Below are 20,492 nucleotides of genomic sequence, written 5' to 3' on the forward strand. Positions count from 1 at the left end.
GTCATATGGACCCCTGCAGGCAATCCTAACATCTGAATTAAAGATGCGGCATGTCTCAGCCAAGTTGTCCTCCTCTTGCGACCATTGAGCAGAAAGAACATTGCGTCTGTTAAGATCTGTCAACATCTCCGTCAGTGTGCTGCTGATGACCCATCCTTCATGTCGAGGATCATCACCAGTGACGAGAGTTGGGTCCATGGGTACGACTCTGAGAAGAAGCAGCAGTCGTCGCAATGGAAGAGACCTTCACGACCAAGGAAGGCACGACAGAGTCGCAGCTCAATCAAGAGCATTTTCCTCATTTATTTCTTTTGTGCGACATCTGTGGTATTGTGGATCGAGAATTCGTCCCCCAAGGCAAGACCGCCTACCAAGAGTTCTACTGCAACATTTTGAAGCGTTTGAGAGATGTCATTCGGCGACCGGATCTGTGGAGCGCGAAGAATTGGGTACTTCTCGATGTTAATGCGTCGTCGCCGAGCACTCCTCACTCGTAAGTTTCGCGCCAAAACAGTATGGTATCGCTTCTGCACCCACTCTATTCACCAGGTTTAGCATCTGCGGACTTTCATCTCTTCTCCAAGATGAAAATGCCGCTCAAAGGTCGCCGTTATAATACTGTTGCCGAGATCCAGAGCGCATCGAAGAATGTCCTCGACTCGCTTTACGGAAAACAACTTCCACGCCGGATTCCAAAAGCTCACTATTTCGAAGAAGATGATGTTAAAAACGTGTAAATAAGTTTGTTTTTATTAAACAAAAGTAGCCCGTGAAACGGTTTCATACCACCTCATAGTTTTTGAAAATTTGCAGTTGATAAAAACTATGGGAATGCCGTTTCATCTTTCTCTACTTACTAGTTTGTTATTATATATAGTAAGCAGTCAATAATATAACTGTTTAAATATATAAAACCAATAAAACCAATTTTTCTAAGAATAATAAGACTACAGATACATTTCTGCCACCTACGAGATCTTTAGATCTTTAATGATTCAGTACATGTATGCATAAAGGTGCATTGAATACAATAATTAGAATAAACAATCCTTATAAAAAATATTTCAAAACCCCAGTCTTAAGTATTTTTCTGCAATACAAATGTTATTTAAGTGTTTCGAAAATTTATTACAACACACGCAAAATACTATGAATCTTAAGTCACAGGGAAGAAAGTCATCAGTTAAATGATGTAAAACTGAACAACATAAGGAGGAGCAATCTTGAAAGGTGATGGTGAAAAGGTGACCAAGTTATGCTATTAAATAAGGTAGAATATTAATCCAAGTTAGATTTAAAGCAATATAGTCATCGTTCTAGCTTTCACACGAATGGAAATATCGAAAACGTTTCTCGCATACCTTTGTTAGGAAAGTGTTAAACTCCAGGAAAAAAACATTCTTGAGAATCATGGCAGAGGTTATACTGTCTATATTCTCAGTACACACAATTTTACTGCAAGTTAACCTGTAGAATATAAATGAGGCGCATGACAACGAATGCAATAACAAGAAACGCAAAAAAGCTCCAAATGGATGCTAAAATCAATTAAAGGATTAAAGCTAACAGAGATGGAAATATAGAAAACTATAGATCGTGCACTTCTCTATTCTATAAAGCATGCGTGGAACTGTGAGTCCGTGTTTTTGTGAGTTTGAGTATGAAAATATTTTTCAATAAACATTTTTGTCACATATTTCATCTGATAGCAATTATCTCGTTTCCATCAACCAAAGTATTCACCATAGTTAAAACCATCAACATCAAGGTAACAGATACCTTCACTGGAATACTCTATGAAACACCAGAAATCTTTAATTTCTCTTCCATATTCAATTGCATGTTGGGATTTCTGTTGAAAGGTTTAGTAGCAGATTAATATTTCTATAAGTAACGATCGTTCGCCCGTACTTCAGATAAGGCCGATCTGAAGCAAAATAATAACTACAACAACAGCAGTATCAACAATAACAACAACAACAAATGTAACTTAAATCGCAAATAATGTTTTTCATCAATGTATACCCCTTTGATTTCCTAGTGGCTAACAAATAAAGGACCTTCGTTTAGGGATAACACATTCTGAACTTAGATATCCACATGATTTCAATAATCCTTCAAAGAGGCAAACTTTCTGTAGAAATTCTCTTGGGCAGGCAATCCATTCCAATCTCTTTCATCCACTTGTCTGTATCATTACTCACAGTCCCCATCATACCAACTGTCACAGGCACAGGTTTTATAGATTTCATCATCATCATCATCACCACCACATCATCATCATTATCATCATCATCATCATCATTCTCATTCTTATTATTTATATATTTATTTATTTATCTATTTATTTTTTTTATTTCAGTTACGCTAACTGGAGCGTTGCAGTGTCCCAAAGATTTTAACCAGAAAACAACCGAATGTTTAGCAGATTATACAATACAATTGAATAATGTTGAAAATAATGATCACAAATTATTAACTGGAATTGACGTTGAAGCTATCAGAGCATTTTGCAGGTATATATATGTTAACAAAATTTTTCTCAGATACGAATTCGTTTCAATCTTGTATTGATCTAAACATGTTTATTACACTTCTTAATACATTTTCTTAGAAGTTCTTTTGAGTGAGTGTTGATAATTCAAACTCAAGGACAGCTCTAGCATTTAATGATACAAAAATATAATAGACCAAAGACATCATTAATTTTTTAAAAGTCACAAGCTAGATGTGTCCATACATCAGAAACCAAAATAATGTCTTTTCTGTTCAAATTTTAATAATAATAATAACAATAATAATAATAATAATAATAATAATAATAATAATAATAATAATAATAATAACAAGAACAACAACAACATCGAAAAATACCTTACGAATAATTACCCAGGTTCGAAATTTCCCCAAGACACCTGAAGAAGGCTGGAGAGTATATCAGCCGAAACGTTGTGTTCAGAACAAAGAAGATAAGGATAAATATCCGTCGAATGTAAATAATGTAAATAATGTAATTAATTCTATGTTAAAAATGGTCGTTTACCAAGTGACATCGTCTGTGCTAGAATAACCCAACATTTGAAGTGTTTCCGAGGATTGTATATTATTCATGATTAAGGAAGATGTGCTTCGATGATAGTTTCTTATTATGAACAGTATTTGTATTTCCAGTTTAAAGGGACGAGACTGTCATACCCCTATTGAAAGAGGCTTTCGAGGAGTTGGTACCTTTTACGGAATTAGTGCAGCTTTTGCGTTTGGGTCTAGGTCAGGAGTAGATGAAATATAGATGGATAAATTTGGGCAAGAATGAAGAGCAGCATTTTCTGCTCTCAAATATTATTGGAAACCAAATCTTATGTGAGGATTTATGCCTTACTAAAATTCCAATATTGAGCTTGTACTTCTCTTCTGCTTGCTTTATTACCAGATAAATATAATGGAAAAAGTATTCAGAATATATTAAAATGCATGTCTTCAAAAATCTGACAAGGCATAAGTTTATTGCAAAATAAATAGTGTAAAATAGTGTACAAATAATATCCTAGATAGGTAAAAAATAGTGTACAAATAATATTGTAGATAGGTAAAAAATAGTGTACAAATAATATTGTAGATAGGTAAAAAATAGTGTACAAATAATATCCTAGATAGGTAAAAAATAGTGTACAAATAATATTGTAGATAGGTAAAAAATAGTGTACAAATAATATCCTAGATAGAATCGAAGAGACATCATTTGACGCTTGTGTGTGTTATGTTATATAATCATTAAGTGCATGAGGACCTTGGTTCAAGCCCACTGAGCAGCCTATTAGATAAGCACTTTTACTGTCTGGGATCTTTTAATAGAGACAATAATAAAAGAGCCATCACCGTTACACACAGTATTATTAAATTATTCTACAAAAGAAATCAGAATATCTTTTCGCAAAAGAGATTAGAATGGGATTATGTTATTTCTCATGTAGGAGTTAGATGTCTTTCTTAACTCCCTCATATTATTGAAGAATATCGCTCTCGCAGGAGAAGACCCACTTTTATAGAACTTTAACTCAACAGTGAGAACTAATGGAAAACTTTGTGTGTTGTTAGTTCGTGGTTCACTTCTCTCTCGCTTTCCTATGACTTACTTTCAGGTGTTTTCAACATCAGGCGTATTGAAAAGATATTCTCTTACGCCTAAAACGCAGCCGACTCGCTGCCGATCCATGATCTAAAAATACACACACCTTGTAAATGTATGTTTGACTTTGTTTTTAGATACCCCGAGCTGCTTCCAATTCATATTTGAGTAGAATATGGTCTTTGAGTACAACCGTTTTGTTGTCAGTTCATTCTCAAGGAGCTAATATATATAATTTAGTCTGTATACATGGTAACTTTTTTTCTGATAGAATGATTTAAACGAATATTCTAGATAGAGCTCAAAGGCAGTTAACAATTCATTTTCAGCAGTTTATATTTGAGTGCTTACTAAATCTAGCGCTTAACGAAAATCTGTGTCGAGTTCTGGTGAACATCTTACAATTTTCTCAGCGCAATCATGGGCATTTCTTAATTACTGATTGGAAAAATCCCAACTACGTAGTCTCCGAAATTAGAAAACTTCCAAATACTCACCAGTTCTCAAGCTTCATACTTTTTTTAAATAAACGCTTATAATGTCACATTTCTAAAGAATTAAGAGCAGGAGTAAAATTTTAACCGCTTCCCAAAATACATTATTATATTTCATTTCTGCGATGAAAACAGACTAAGATCAAATGTATAATTTATTCGACATGGGTTTATTGGAGGAGTCGATTTAACTATAAAGTTGCTACAACATATATGTAATCAATTTTCATTCGACATTTTGATTTTTTTTTAATGTATTTTGGTAGTAATAGAGGAAGGGCGAGGACAACACAGCTTCCGTTTACATTTCTATAAACGAAATCTGGAGTACCTGACAATAATACTTTATTACCGTCAATAGAACCAATCAAAATCAAAACAAATATTGAAGTTCAATAATATATGTTAAAACAGGAAAAATTCTAATTCACATCAAATCACTTTTAATTTCTTAAAATTCCTTCGTCCCCTTTCAACATAAAACGATATCACAAGCTCTTTATTTACTCACAGCTTATATAATTTTACAAATAACTAACTGCATTCGTGATATTACAGAATGTGGTTAAGTGTTGAAACTAAATAATATACAACAGGCAAATTTTCAGCTGTCTCGTTTACACACACGCACACACACACACACACACACACACAAGCACACACACAAGCACACTCACACACACAAGCACACACACACACACAAGCACACACACACACACCTATATAGTTTTTATTTCGCCAATGCCCAGTTCAATAATAACACAATGTTATATTCGGTCATCATAGGATTTTTATGGGTATTGGTGCTAATATAATCTTATATATATATATACATGTGTGTGTGTGTATGCATGCATATTTATACATGTATATATATAAATGAAAATGCATTGAATATATAACAAAACGTAAACATGTACGTTTTGTAGTATTTAATGCATTTTTCATATATGGAATAATTGAACGCCTCGCATCCGACTTTACAAACACATACACAGACACACACACACACACACACACATATATATATATATATAAACATATATATATATATACATACATATATATATGTACATATATATACATACATATATAAATCAATACATATATATATATATAAATAGATATATACATATATACACATATATATATGTATGTATGTATATATATGTATATATGTACGTATATATATGTAAATATATATATATATACATATATACATATATATATATACATATATGTATATCTATATATATACATAAGTATATATATATATACATATGTATAAATACATATGTTTACCTAGACATATATGCATGTATATACATACATATGTATACGTATACATATACATATATATATGTGTATATATATATATATATATATGTATATATATATATATGTATATATATATATATATATATATATAGAGAGAGAGAGAGAGAGATGTATTTATATATACATATACATATACATCTATATATATACATATACATATATATACATGAATATATATGTATATATACATATATCTTTACATATATATACATAATATATATATATACATATATATATATATATATATATATATATATATATATATATATATATATATATATATATATATATATATATACATACATATATATATATAAATACAGTCATACATATATGTATTTATATATATATATGTATATGTATATTCGCAATATTACCGAATCTGGAACTTAACTATGGTCTGTCTATAGCACTTATTCAGCATTACCTGACACCTTTGGGTCTCAATGACACCATTATCTCTTATAACCTCAACTTCTCGCTAATATAAGCACTTATCCCAGGTAAAGCTTCAGTAATGTATAAACAATTCCTTCGCATCTCTCTTAAGGACACATCTATTCCTTCACAAACGACTTTCCTCTTACTCCTCCTCTCCAAGACCAAGGACCTAATCTGATGAATGCGACGGAAGGAGTTTTTCCACGATCATCCAAATTATAAAACTGACAAATATAACAATAAATATAACCTCAAGTCTTATAAGAACCCTCCGCACAACCCTCATCTAGAAGAATTTGAAGCGAATATGATCAATCTAATTAGAAACATTAAATTCTCTAAATACAAATCACCCTTCCAAAAGAAGCTTTCTAACACTATTAAACAGATCATTACATTCTCCAAATTACACATATTCTCGGACAAAACAGGAAACATGTACCCCATCACCATCGAGGATTATAACATATTCAAAAGGAAAGAACTTAACAAATCATACAAGCTGACACCATCATCGGCCCTGAATGACACTAATGACAACCACTGCAAACTTATGATAAAATTGCAACTCAACGACCGAACGGAACCATATTGCCCTGCATCTCCACACTTTAATCTTAAAGATCACAAGAAACACTTTATCACCAAATCTTCCATACGTTTAATATGCCCCACCAAATCCGACCTAGGAAGGGTAAGCAAAAGCATTCTGGACAGAGTAGTACCTATCGTTAAAGAAAAATTAAAGGTTAACCTCTGGTCCCACACTGGTGAAGTGATTGTATGGTTCCATCTTATAAATAACAAAAACGCATATTCATTCTTACAATTTGATATTAACAACTATTACTCTTCTATTTCTCCTAAATCACTTAATCAAGCTCTTCTCTTTGCTAGGAACTTTACTAACCTAACCCTACTTGAAATTAACATTATACTTAACACCCGCAATACCCTTATTTCTTTTGATAGCAAAATAGGGTACCGGGCCAATAACTATAGCATCAACCGTAGCAACCTATTAAATATAACCATGGGATCCTCGGATTTAGCTCAGGTCACTGACTTAGTTGGGCTTTATATACTACACCAGCTCCACAGGCACTTCCGTAATATCAAGGGAAGCCTATATAGGGACGACGCTTTATTAATTACTAAAAGCATAAATAAAATCCTCATTAGAAAGAACTAGAAAGGACCTACATAAATTCTTTTCTAACCTAAACCTGTCCACAACATTCGAAAACACCCTCAAAATTGCTAACTTTCTGGACGCAACCCTAAACTTATCAACATCCCAATACTCCTCTTACCACAAATCTAACCAGTACCTTAAATACCTTAACATCCATTCCAATCGCTACAAATCCACTTTTAATAATATAATCAAAGGAATCTCAACCCGCATATCTGACCTCTCTTCCACTGAAGAAATCTTCAATAATCACGCACCATATTATAATCAAGCACTCGCTGCTCGCGCTTCTCCCAACATATAGAATACATCTAGAACACCTGGCTCAAATAATACATATCTCAAATCACACGTAATAACCACCACAACCGCAACCAAACACACACAGTTGATGAGACCATGGAAGCCGCTGCATCCAGACAATGTAGACCCCACACACATTCTTTTAACAATAGGTCAAATACTAAAACAAATAAAACAACTAACAATAACAGGCCTCGCTTATCACACACCCTACACAAAAGGTTAGATAACACTCATTTATCTAACAATTTAGATAGCTCTATTCACAGATCCCCTAAAAAGTGGCGGTCGCACCTTCATTTTGGTATCAACAATACTTTATTATCTCCCCTTCTTCCTAGCTATCCTGTCTAACTACCTTTGTCCAGCTAGCCGCCATGATTGACCGTTAGCTCCAATGGGTTTTTTTTTTATTTTCTCTGTTTATTTCATCGTGTTCTTTTCTGTTGAAGAACGTAGGCTCAAAACATAAAGGACTTTCTCAACTACGCGAGCGTTAGATTATTCACATGTTTGTTGTTTACACACCTGTCTTCGTCTTTTGTTTTCTGTAAATTACAACTATATACAAACATGCATATATATATATATATATATATATATATCACTTTCTCCCCATCCATCACCCTGTTGTACTGTCTTATGTCCCTCCCCACCACTACACACTCAATAACACTATAAAATGATCAAAACATTTTTCACAGGACCTTAGTTCGATTTGAAAACCCCACTAGATTGGGAGAAAGCGCTAATATATGATCTAAGTTATATGTTGTATAAAAACATGTAATATACAAATAAATGTCTGTAAATATAAAACCATCCGAATTTCTGAGTACCTCATTTCTCCTAATATAATTGTATATAAGTATATACAATTATATATATATATGTATATATATATATATGTATATATATGTATATATATATGTATATATATATATGTATATATATATATATGCGTGTATGTATGTAGGTATATATATATATATATATATATATATATATATATATATATATATATATAACGGGAAGCTTTATGAAAATAGACAAAAGACGAAGGCAGGTGGAAAACAAACAAACAATTGTATTAGTATGGCGCTCAGGAAATATAAATAAAACAAGTCTTTAACGTTTCGAGCCTACGCTCTTCAACAGAAAGATACACAGAGGGAAAAAAACACAGAAAGAATGAGAGAAAAAAATGCGTGCAGTAACTAACGAACCAACATGGCGATCTGATTTCGGCCAGAAGTCAAAGATCAAACATGAGACGCGAGAGCGAAATTAGGGGAGATAATAGGGTTGATAATAGGGTTGAGTGACCAGCTCCAACATAAGGGTGTGTGGGTGTGTGTGTGTATGAGAGAGTATTAGTGCGTATGAAGGTCTGGACGTGTGTATGTATAGGGTTGGTGTATGTATTAGAATGTATTAGTATGTATAAGGGAGAGTTTACGAAAAAAAAACAAAAGACGAAGACAGGTGGTGTACAAAACAAACAGATGTATAAGTATAACGCTCAGGAATAGAAAAGGGTTTTACGTTTCGAGCCTACGCTCTTCCATAGAAAGGGACACAGAAAAAACAAGGAGAGAAAAAAATGTGTGTAGTGGCTAACGATTTATCATGGCGACTATATATATATATATATATATATATATATATATATATATATATATATATATAATATATATATATATAAGGAAGAATGCTACGATCAAGAAGGTAGATGACAATGAACTTTTTGTGTGCACAGTTTGAGACAGAACATGCCTTTCTTTTGCTGCGTTCAAATCTCAATTGCAAGCCTATGGAAAACGAACCTCTACCAACTATTCTGCCTATATGTCTGTGCAAATCTAACGGAAGCCTCAAAAGACATTTGAGGATTCACACAGATCGGAAATTTTCTGCAGTTCTCGGTGGTCCAAATCGGATATGCAATCTATGTGGGTGTCTTGTCAGAACATTGTCTGGTTTAAAAAGTCACATCAGATGCCATGATGGTTCTAAGGTGTAGGTACAGGAGGTGTTCAAACTCTGCATAAGGAGTAGACACTCACCACCATGTATATATATATATATATAGTGTTAGGTGTGGTGTACAGATATTGAATATTGAGAAAAAAGGTCGCCAGAATTTTTGAATAAAATCTTTTTATTTTTCATTATAATTAGCGCTTTCGTTCGTTTCTCGAACTTGTCAAAGAGAATTTTGTGAATGTAGAAACAGCGTGTTCATTTATATAAAACAGATGTTTTGTGGGGTTTTATTTAGAAGAGGAGAACATTGTTTTTGTTTTTTGTATTAAGTATTTTATGTGAACTGGCTGTAGTGCAATGTTAGCGTCAATATTTTTTTATGATATGTATAAGAGATCAAACAATATTACCAGGGCAACATTAAATTAATATCTTGATAACAGTCTTGTCAGTAAACAAGCTTATACATCTCAGACTTTTTAAACTTTTAACCTTTCGGTCTTGCTTAGATCAACATTCCATTTAATGGAATGAAATTACTATAAAGAAAGAATAAAATTTACATAAATGAAAGTAATTCGTAGTCAAATTGAGTACACATGAAAGAGATGTCTAGAAATATAGAAGTGAAACAAGCAGTTCCATTTCTGAAAATATAGTACGTGGTGCGTACCATCAGTTGCTTGTAAAGTTTCAAAACAAAATTTTTTTCATATTCATAAAGTTCTGTAATTCGAAGTCAGGGAAGATATTGAGCATTTGGCTTAATATTCTGGGAAGTAAACCCCTAACCTGAAACCTTCCTCGATAAATACTCACCTCGTATCCAATTTTGCAGATTGATGGTAAGGCACTAAAAGCCATTGCGATCAGCATGAGCATTAGAATCCCATACTCTCTTCAGATGCTTAGCTTTGTATCTCATTTAACAAATGCTAGTATGGGTTAGAAAAAAAAACATCCTGATTAAGTTAGTTTCTCAAAATCGCTAAATAATTCACAGAAACATTATCTCATAATGTGAGCATATTTCAGATTTTGCTGTGAATAGTTTGCAGGATAAAGTGGAACAGCGAATAATTGGGTAATATATTATTGGGAAAGAAGTTGTAAAATCACACTGATTCAGCTTTTAAAGAGAAAAATACTCTTCCGTAGAAATAAAATATATTAACTCTAACAAGCAGTAATGCATCGACTGACGAACAATTTAGTAGCGGCCTGACGTAGGTCTTACACGTGTATCACCAGAACTTACTTTGTTGTTGTACCGGAAAGATAATAATTATACAGAATAATTAGATAAATCTAAAGAATGCGCCAATATGAGTTACGACAAAAATTACTGATGCTTTGCAGACCCTTTGCGGATTTAATCTTGATAATAAAAATTTGACTGGATGCGTGAATAAAGATATAGGCGACTCAAGACGAAAATTGGATTGAAAGATAGTCATAAAGATAAAATATATCAAAGTAAAAATAACAGCTTTGATTTAGAACATCGATGAGAAAGCACTGGACATATCGATAAATAATTCAATATATGAGGCTCTCTGTGAAGCTGAAGGAAATGGGTCTATTGATTTATGAAAGGAATCTCTGATGGATTTCAATAAGTTTTAGCGTAGATTCTATTTGTGTTATCATTCAAAAGAGTGATTAGAATCAATTGGGTGTAAAAACAACTAAAATATCCAATAAGTTGGTTAAAAATCCTCTGTAATTATTAAATGTTTGCGATGAATTTCCTATTATTCTGAAAAGGACTGTACCGAAATAAAACGTTATTCCATGCTTTATTCACTCTTGGATATAATCTATGGTTTGAGAAATGTATGCCTATTGCCTTTCGTATTGCAGTATAAGAAACAATGAGGAATATTCACACTGAATGATCAGAGAGCAAAGATGAAAGATTATCAATAATAGGCACTTGTTGATATAGTCTCAAAGACAAAGAACGTTATACGATTGTTTGGTTTAAGAGAATCCTTTGTTGTCTTGAACAACAAAACCTGTATAGAAGCGTTATGTACCATTAATATGAACAAAGCCAGTTTAATGAGAAAAGTCATCTATGCATTTGAATATAATTTTTAGAAGTTAATATACGCGTGAGGCATGCTGTTGTATAAAATATTTGAGACTTCCAGGGGTTCATTTGTTGTTCCTGCTTTAGCTACTTAAGATGATACTGCTAATTTTGCTTTATTTTTCAAATATAAAAATATCCAGTAAAACAAGGATAAATTAGGAGTTCAAAAATTATAATACTCAATAAGTAATTGGCTCACGTGTTTTTCTTCTCTCATATCAGTTGATAACTGAAATAGTTACACCAAAATGTGTTTCATTAAAAACTACTGTATAATGGAAAAATTATATTTCCAGAGGTAAGAACACGGTATAAAAAATACTGGTTCAAGGCCTACAATGGATAAGAACACGGAATCACAGGGTGGTCGCTCTTAGTTGCTTAGATAAAATTAAATTGTTATCGGTTATTGAGCTAAGTTTTTCTATACACCGATTAGGTAATATTACTTAGCTGAGTTAATTTCTTCACAAAAAGGGTTTAAGTCTCAAAATCTAACGCTTGAAGGTCGAATTTTAAATGGTCGAACAATCAGAATATCGAAATTCTGAAATAGCCGAAACTCACAATACTAAATTACATTATGTTAAAAAAAAAAAGCTCCAAATTTTAAAATACTTTAAATAATAAATTGGTAACACTTGTAAAAGACATTTCCATCCAGTTGAATGGTAAGTTCAAATTTTTGAGAGTCCGAAATTAGACTCGTACACTTGTTTAACTTTCTTTGCCTTAAGATTTTCACTGTGTAATAGAAATATAGAAACCTCGACCTTTTGATTGGTTGACGTGTTTTGGTTTGTATTGAGAGTGTATACTAATAGAATTAAAGAACAGAAATATCCGATAAATAAACCATTTTCGCTTATATATATGATATCGTATCCCTGTTTATATGTTATTGTTCATACTAAGAAATAATGTTTATCGCCTTTTAGGCTATTCCCTAGAAACGGACGTTACTGTTTTTTTTAACCCCAAGGTGTCGCCTCCAACCAGCTAGTTATTCGGTGCAATATGCACCCGATATATATTGCAAGCGAGGAGATAACTCCTATCATCTTCTAGCTATGAGACCACCTTTGTGGTCATTCTCGATGGTAGATACCTGTCTGCTAGACATAGTAGTGGTTCACTCCAGCTCACAATATATAAAAAATAAGTGACTCACAGTCACTGATCTTGCAACAAGTAATTTAACTAGTTAAGAAAAATATCTGTAAAAGATGGAGTTTACTGACAAGTACTGTTTACCGCTACCCGACGAGTACCCACCAGCGAAAATGATCACAAAGAGGTCGAAACCGTAAGAGCTGGTGGTCTCGTAGCTAGAAGACAGCAGGAGTTATCTGCCCGCTTGCAATATATAGGGCGTAGATTGCACCGAATAACCAGCTGGAGGAGGCGTCCTTCTGGGGTTAAAAATAGTAGTAACGCCCGTTCCTAGGGACAGTCATGTTTAAGTGGCGATAAGTATTACTTCTCAGTAGAAAAACTGCTTTCATCTCCATAAGAGATAAAAGCGGTATTTATACTAATTTAACTAGCTAACTTGCTTGTGTTTATACTTGCTTTTAGAATTGTAAGTATGGACCATTTAAGCCCAATTTTCATATTATTTTCTGTGAAATTTTTCAAAATTCAGACTTTTAAAATTTTAGCATTATGACTATCAGTTTTCGGTCTTTCGGGGTTTTAGTATTCTAAGTTTTTTGATAATTTGAAATCTGAACTTCTTGCGTTCCAATTTATGACAAACGCAGTACAGGCTATACTCATAGGATATGTTCAGCTCGCATCCTAATGAAATATTTGTCAGTTTGCTTGAACGACGTCTTACTTTAGTATCCTGTACTTCTCAATAATACTGTTAAAATTATTAAATAATCGGCACAGAGAACGGGGTTGATTAAAGTCTGTTCAAAGAATATCAGGTGTATCACTGAACAGTGTTTATTTTAAGTGAATTACAACTGAATTACTTATTTGGAAGTGGCAGAGTTGTTTTTTTTTTTCATTTTTCTTTTAAATAATATTCATGGAAATAGTAATTCAAAGATTAAATGAATATTCTAATGTGCATTACTTCGTGATCAGAAATATTCTTTAAAACACTTACGAGATGTCTATAACATCTCAAAACGAGAGTTTCTATTCACAGCAAACAAATGAGAACATTTCTAAGTTGATAAAAGTTCGCCAATATTAGACATGATAATACTTATCTTTTTGGCTTGCATAGACCTTATCTTTTTGTTTTAACGGGTATGCGTATATGTGTATGTATGTATTATAGCTGTGCATTTCGTATTTTTGACAAATTTTGTTTCATTTATTTACCCGGATGTATTTGTATTTCTCATGGTAAAGTTAAGCATTCGCTGAAGTTAACAATTTTTTAAAAACTCTTTTTCACGCTATTTAAGTTCAGGACTTTGCTGTCATTCTTCGTTGAGTGGTTGTACCCAACATCGCCTTTTGTTGTGGGAGCCTGCATTTCCTGGCTCATCATGATAGAAATCATATATATGCAAATGTAATAAGGCTGTGACGTCTGGAAAACTGTGACAGCTAATACATGAATTAGGATAACTACAAATACCAACGCAGAATGGAAAGGTTGCTATGTACAAAACCTAACGAAGAACGACGCGTACACTCGCACGCGCGCAAACACACACATATATACGTGTGTGTGCGTATGCGCGCGAGTGTGTGTGTATGTAACACTTGCGAGTGAATCTGTGTTGTAAATGATGACCTATGGAATTAATATTTTTCTTCAGCACTCTTTATTATTAGGTTGTTTTTCAACACTCACATATTAAAAATAATTTTTTTGCTACACAAAGTAATCCTTTTATAGAAGTGCCTTTGGATACAGAAGCATAGAGATTTTTAATTAATCATGTTCATTGTTTTATTTATAACCAGCACTTGAAAAAGATGGAGATAAGGAAATAACTAAAGACAGTAACATGGCTAAGTTCACCTCGTCTTCCTTTTCTAGTTCTCTCCCCTTGTTTAAACCTAGTTCCCACTTCCACTCTATTTAATGACTATTTATCAAAACGAAGGGAATGCTACTAATTTTTTCTTAAATGTTCAACGAATAGCATAGAAATTAGAAGGTATAAACCACAAAATAAATGCGGAAATATAAGGAGGTGTCCATACTAAATGAGGAAGTTTTTGAGTATACTATTATGATATCTGTAATGGAAGTAACTTGAGTACTGTATGGCTGCGAGCTGGCAGAATCGCACGCTGGGCGAAATGCCTTATGGTATTTTGTCCACCGCTGCGCTCAAATTCCGCCGAGGTCGACTTTGCCTTTCATCCTTTCGGGGTCGATAAATTAAGTACCAGTTACGCACTGAGGTCGATGTAATCGACTTAATCCGTTCGTCTGTCCTTGTTTGTCTCCTCTGTGTTTAGCCCCTTGAGGGTAGTAAAGAAATAGGTATTTCATCTGTCTCTGCGTTCTGAGTTCAAATTCCGCCGAGGTCGACTTTGTTATTCATCCTTTCGGGGTCGATTAAATAAGTACCAGTTACGCACTGAGGTCGATGCAATCGACTTAATCCGTTTGTCTGTCCTTGTTTGTCCTCTCTGTGTTTAGCCCCTTGTGGGTAGTAAAGAAATAGGAAGTAACTTGAGTACTGTTCAGATATTAGTTACTACCAAAATGTAGTCTTTAAGCAGAATCGGCGTGACATTCGGTGTGACAAGTTTGAATCTCCGAATTACTGTTGAATTCCATTCGATGGAGTCCACCTATTTTTCGCTTACCCAGTCTTATTCATAAATCCTGTGTCAAGTCCATGCTACAGCAGGTACGACTTGCTTGTAGTGCTGAACAGTGGGATTGAACTCCTTATCTCATCACTGCGAACCGAAATTCTTTAGTAGTGCGCCCTATATGAACATATTCCTTTACTACCCACAAGGAGCTAATCACAGAGAGGACAAACAAGGACAGACAAACGGATTAAGCCGATTATATCGACCCCAGTGCGTAATTAGTACTTAATTTATCGACCCCGAAAGAATGAAAGGCAAAGTCGACCTCGGCGGAATTTGAACTCCGAACGTAGCAGCAGACGAAACACTTATTTCTTTACTACCCACAAGGGGCTAAACACAGAGAGGACAAACAAGGACAGACATACGTATTAAGGCGATTATATCGACCCCAGTGCGTAACTGGTACTTAATTTATCGACCCCGAAAGAATGAAAGGCAAAGTCGACCTCGGCGGAATTCGAACTCAGAACGTAACGGCAGACGAAATATGGCTAAGCATTTCGCCCGGCGTGCTAACGTTTCTGCCAGCTCGCCGCCTTCATATAGTGGCAGAAACGTTAGCACGCCGGGCGAATAATCGGTTCCGCATGTAATCCAGTAGATCAGGCTTCTGTGTACTTTTGCCATTGTGTGCCTCTATGTTTTATTATAAACAAACTTTAGGAACGAGATATTTACATAAAAGTGTACTTTAAAAAAAAATGTCCTTTCTTTACTACATAAAAGGATTTCTGCTTTGGTTTTTTTTTTTCGGGAAGATCAAACGTCTACCAAAGTTTTTCAGTAATTGTTGAGGAGGAAAGCCTGTTCATTGTCAACATTAATATCCTTCTAAATAGAAACAATACGGCAACGATATATTTTACTGTTAGTCATTTGTTGAATATCTCAATACTGCTAAAAGCTACAGCCATATACTACTTTATATGTCATAGTAGTTCAGCAATCTGCTTAAGTCGTAAGTCTATTGTCAAATTTAATAGTCTGTTAAATTTCTCCTCCATTCATGTCAGAAAAGACTAAAAGACTAATGAAAACAGCATTCTTCACTATATATCTCTTGTCACTCGTAACCACCCCTTTTATTTTTGGTTTCGTTTTCAAGTCAGTGCTCTCTCTCTCTCTCTCTATTTTTTTTTTTTTTAAACATTTCTCTTTTGTGTTCCTTACCTGATAAAAAATAGAAAATTTCATAGGCTTTAAAACGAGGGGTGCCAGGGATTATCAATTCTATGCAAGTTTTCCACTATAGGTTTACAAGACTGTCATTAATTCACTTCTCTCAAGCTGTAATCGTTTTACTCGTAGTGTGAGAAAAAAGCCCTGCTATAGCTGTCTTCTGTAACATCTTCAGAATAAAGAATTTTAAAGTATTTTCATATGATTTCAACGTCTAGATGTAAATTATACATGAATTAAATTTAAGGAAGCAATTAATATCGAGCCAGGCTGTCTAACCCAGTGGTCCACGACCTTTTGTAGCTCAATACCCACCTCCAATGTTTTGATAAAAGGAAACAAGATTATTTTAATCAAACAGAAGCCAACTTTGCACTGTAGTTTTCTATATGTTCTTATGCTACCACATCCAGCCCGTACTACTCTTTGGGCTTTTGCATAGACAAATGTCACGCGTGTAAAATCTTTAGCGAAATTACAAAAGAAGAAACAAATTTATGCCATGAAGTTACACTGAATTTTGGGAATTGATAACCCAATCTCCCACTCAAATTCTTTCAACTAATCTTGGCAAGGCCGAACGAGAGTTTTCCAGTGATGAATCTGGACTTGTTACGGTCTTATTATGCTTTTCTAGCAAAATATAACTTTCTGTGTACAAAATTAATAAGAGCGTCACCAAGGGTCAAATGTATCATTATAATCGAGGGTAATTATCCATAGACATCACTTGCATGAAAATATTAGTTCTGAGTTATTGTAGTCAGCTTCTTCCTACATAAGCATTGTTAATTAATTAGGTTTTGTATCAGTACATTAAGTATCGTGATACTATATTAACTGGCACTTGAAAGTGCATTCATGCATTCATCATAACAGTCGAAATAATATATATTGGATTTAAGCAAGAATCGAATCTGTACGCATTCTGTTTGAAATATCTAGTGAAACCTGCAGAACGGAAAAACATTCTCAGTATTTCCTTGCTTCTTGTTAGTCTTGATAAACTTGCTATTCATACTTCCTAGAAATTGTATATGCATAATTATGGAAATCCATGAGAAGAAATTTCAGTTTATGATATAATGCAATAACAATGTTACTTGTATATATGCCTGGGGGTATCGCATTTTATATTGGATATTATTATGATTTTGTTTAGTAAAATGATTACCAATAAAGCCAGTCTCATGGGATGCGGACATGAATATCATCGGTCTCAGAGGGCCTGCAAAGTCATAGGCACTACCTCTTCCTCTAGATTGAACAAGTAACAAAAACCACTTTTCTTAACAAGTGCATTTGTGACAACTAATAACAAGTTCTCAGAAAATATTAATTTATCAAATCAAAATACAGATTCGTTTTATCGATAAGTATGGATATATTTTCCCTTTATATTTTCCATCTGCTCTCAAAAGCAAATTTCGGTTGCCTAACGTATTAATTTCAAATATCTTCCTATGTTTAAGTGATCCATGTGTACCTCAGTAAGTATTTGACGGTATTGAGACGCACTTTGTTTTTAAAAATATCGGTCTTTGTCATTTAAGTGTAAGGCCAACGTTTCCGTTATTTGTGAATGAACGTTCACAGGCTGCAATGTCCCGTAAACTTTACATCAAGCGCTTCTCTAATCAAATGTATTTTCTAAAGCTAACAATGCTTATACATAACACTTACTTTAAAAAATAGCACCGTTTAGGAAGAAAATTGACAAGGTATTAAACATACTAGCAATCATTTGTATACTAAAGCTAGCGATCAAGGAAAGACATCCTCGCAAAACATTATCATTTATTTCAATGTTCGTTTAATTGAAAGAAGCAACATACTTTTAGCGAAGCAGAGCTAAAAACATACCTTTAAAAATCGATTTTTGTTGCAGTACAATATTTGTTAGATACAAACATTCAAGTTCAAAATTTTCAAATTGCCAGTACCCCAACATATTGAAGTCGCAAAGAAGACACAGTTGCTTATATAAGTAATACCATTTAGTGAACTTTGTACCAGATATTACAATATCTGTACATCTGAACTATGTCAGAGAGTGATATTAAATGCGATGATTGCCAGAAAGAGAATAGTGTAACACATTTTAAAACTTCTCTTCTAAAATTTTCAGGAGCCAAATCAAAGTCACTCGTCCTCATGTCTCAAGCCAGTGACTATTTACCTTTGTTTATCCCAAATTAAGTGTTCAGTATAATAACGGATACAAATCGCTTCATAGAATGTAAATAAAAGTAAAAGAGCAAAGAGGACAGAATTAGGGCATTTTACCAATATTGTATAAAATCCGATAATAATAGCTAATAGTTCATTTAACCTAAATTTATATAAGTATCTTTCAAATTTTACTAGTACATTGTAATTCGTGGAATTTTCACGGCAAAAAATTGTATGCTAAATAATCTTCCAATTTCTCAATCAGCAAATATAGGTGTTTTATGAGATGAATCTATGTTCAAGCATAAAATACAGTGTGGATGTTACTCACAGAGTAACAGAAGGTTTAGCGTCTTTTTGTCAGATGTAATGAGATCTCACAATGATCTGAATATGTCAAACATTTAAACGACCTGATCTTGAAGAGGGCTACGAATGTCAAGCAAAAGCATTAATTTTTTCTATTTCAATGAAGAGCAGTGTGTATTATAAGCTAATACGCCTGTACGTCGTTAAATACGTTACTTATACGAACATACCTAAGTATCAATAAGCGGATTTGACATGTCAACATAAACAATAATAATCTTTTCAATTTCCGTAGATTGTGAAATATTTTCTTTGTTACTAAGCAAAATAGCGAGTTCAACTGGAAATGCAATAGTACAATGTTCAATTCTTATTCGAAAGTTTCTAGAAATTGAAGCTGCAAATCTCCCTCAAATAAAACCCAACTACTGTCTAGAAAAAAGATACGTTGGATAATGTAGCTCTAGGTTTCATACATTTACGCAAACAGGTGAGATGGTCATGACTGGAATTCCTTTGAGCATAACTTTATTCGGTCAGGGCTGCCTTAAATCTAAACAACAAAAATACGTGTTGATTTCAAATCAAAACTTATTCACGGAAGAATCATGCAGGGAGCTTACTCTGTTTTGCATTTGTGTAAAGCTTAACTAAAGATTAATTTCTTTTTTTTTTTTTTTTTTGGCAAAACGCTAATGACCTACATTTTAGAAGTAGACAAAAATCAAAAGTGGGACATTCATATATCACGAAAGAACAGAGAAGGGAAAGTGAAGCATCTTTTTTGCCAATGGACAAATAAATTTCTTTTAAAGATGTAACGTGCACTTTGACATTTGTCATGCGACTCTATTTGGTACAAAAATAAATTTTCAAAACCAGGAATTATCAAAAGCATCAGTATACGTACTACTGATTGCGTGCCCGCGCGCGTGCTCACACACACACATGCACACACACACACGTGCCTCTGTGTGTGTGGGCATAGGTACGCAGACGTACTATATATATATATATGTGTGTGTGTGTGTGTGTGTATTAGTG

General features: G+C 33.6%; 1 protein-coding gene across 1 annotated transcript in view; it reads left to right on the forward strand.

The window, feature by feature from the left end:
* Positions 1-590: 590 nt before the first annotated feature.
* LOC115213329 overlaps positions 591-20,492 on the forward strand; it is a 69,184-nt gene continuing 49,282 nt past the window's right edge. Inside the window, exons 1-3 of the mRNA XM_029782263.2 lie at positions 591-733; positions 1,710-1,735; positions 2,363-2,516. Of these exons, the coding sequence (XP_029638123.1) occupies positions 591-733; positions 1,710-1,735; positions 2,363-2,516 (323 nt within the window). The remainder of the gene's footprint in view (positions 734-1,709; positions 1,736-2,362; positions 2,517-20,492) is intronic.

This window comes from Octopus sinensis, linkage group LG6, assembly GCF_006345805.1.
Source record: "Octopus sinensis linkage group LG6, ASM634580v1, whole genome shotgun sequence".
NCBI classification, from domain to species: Eukaryota; Metazoa; Mollusca; class Cephalopoda; order Octopoda; family Octopodidae; genus Octopus; species Octopus sinensis.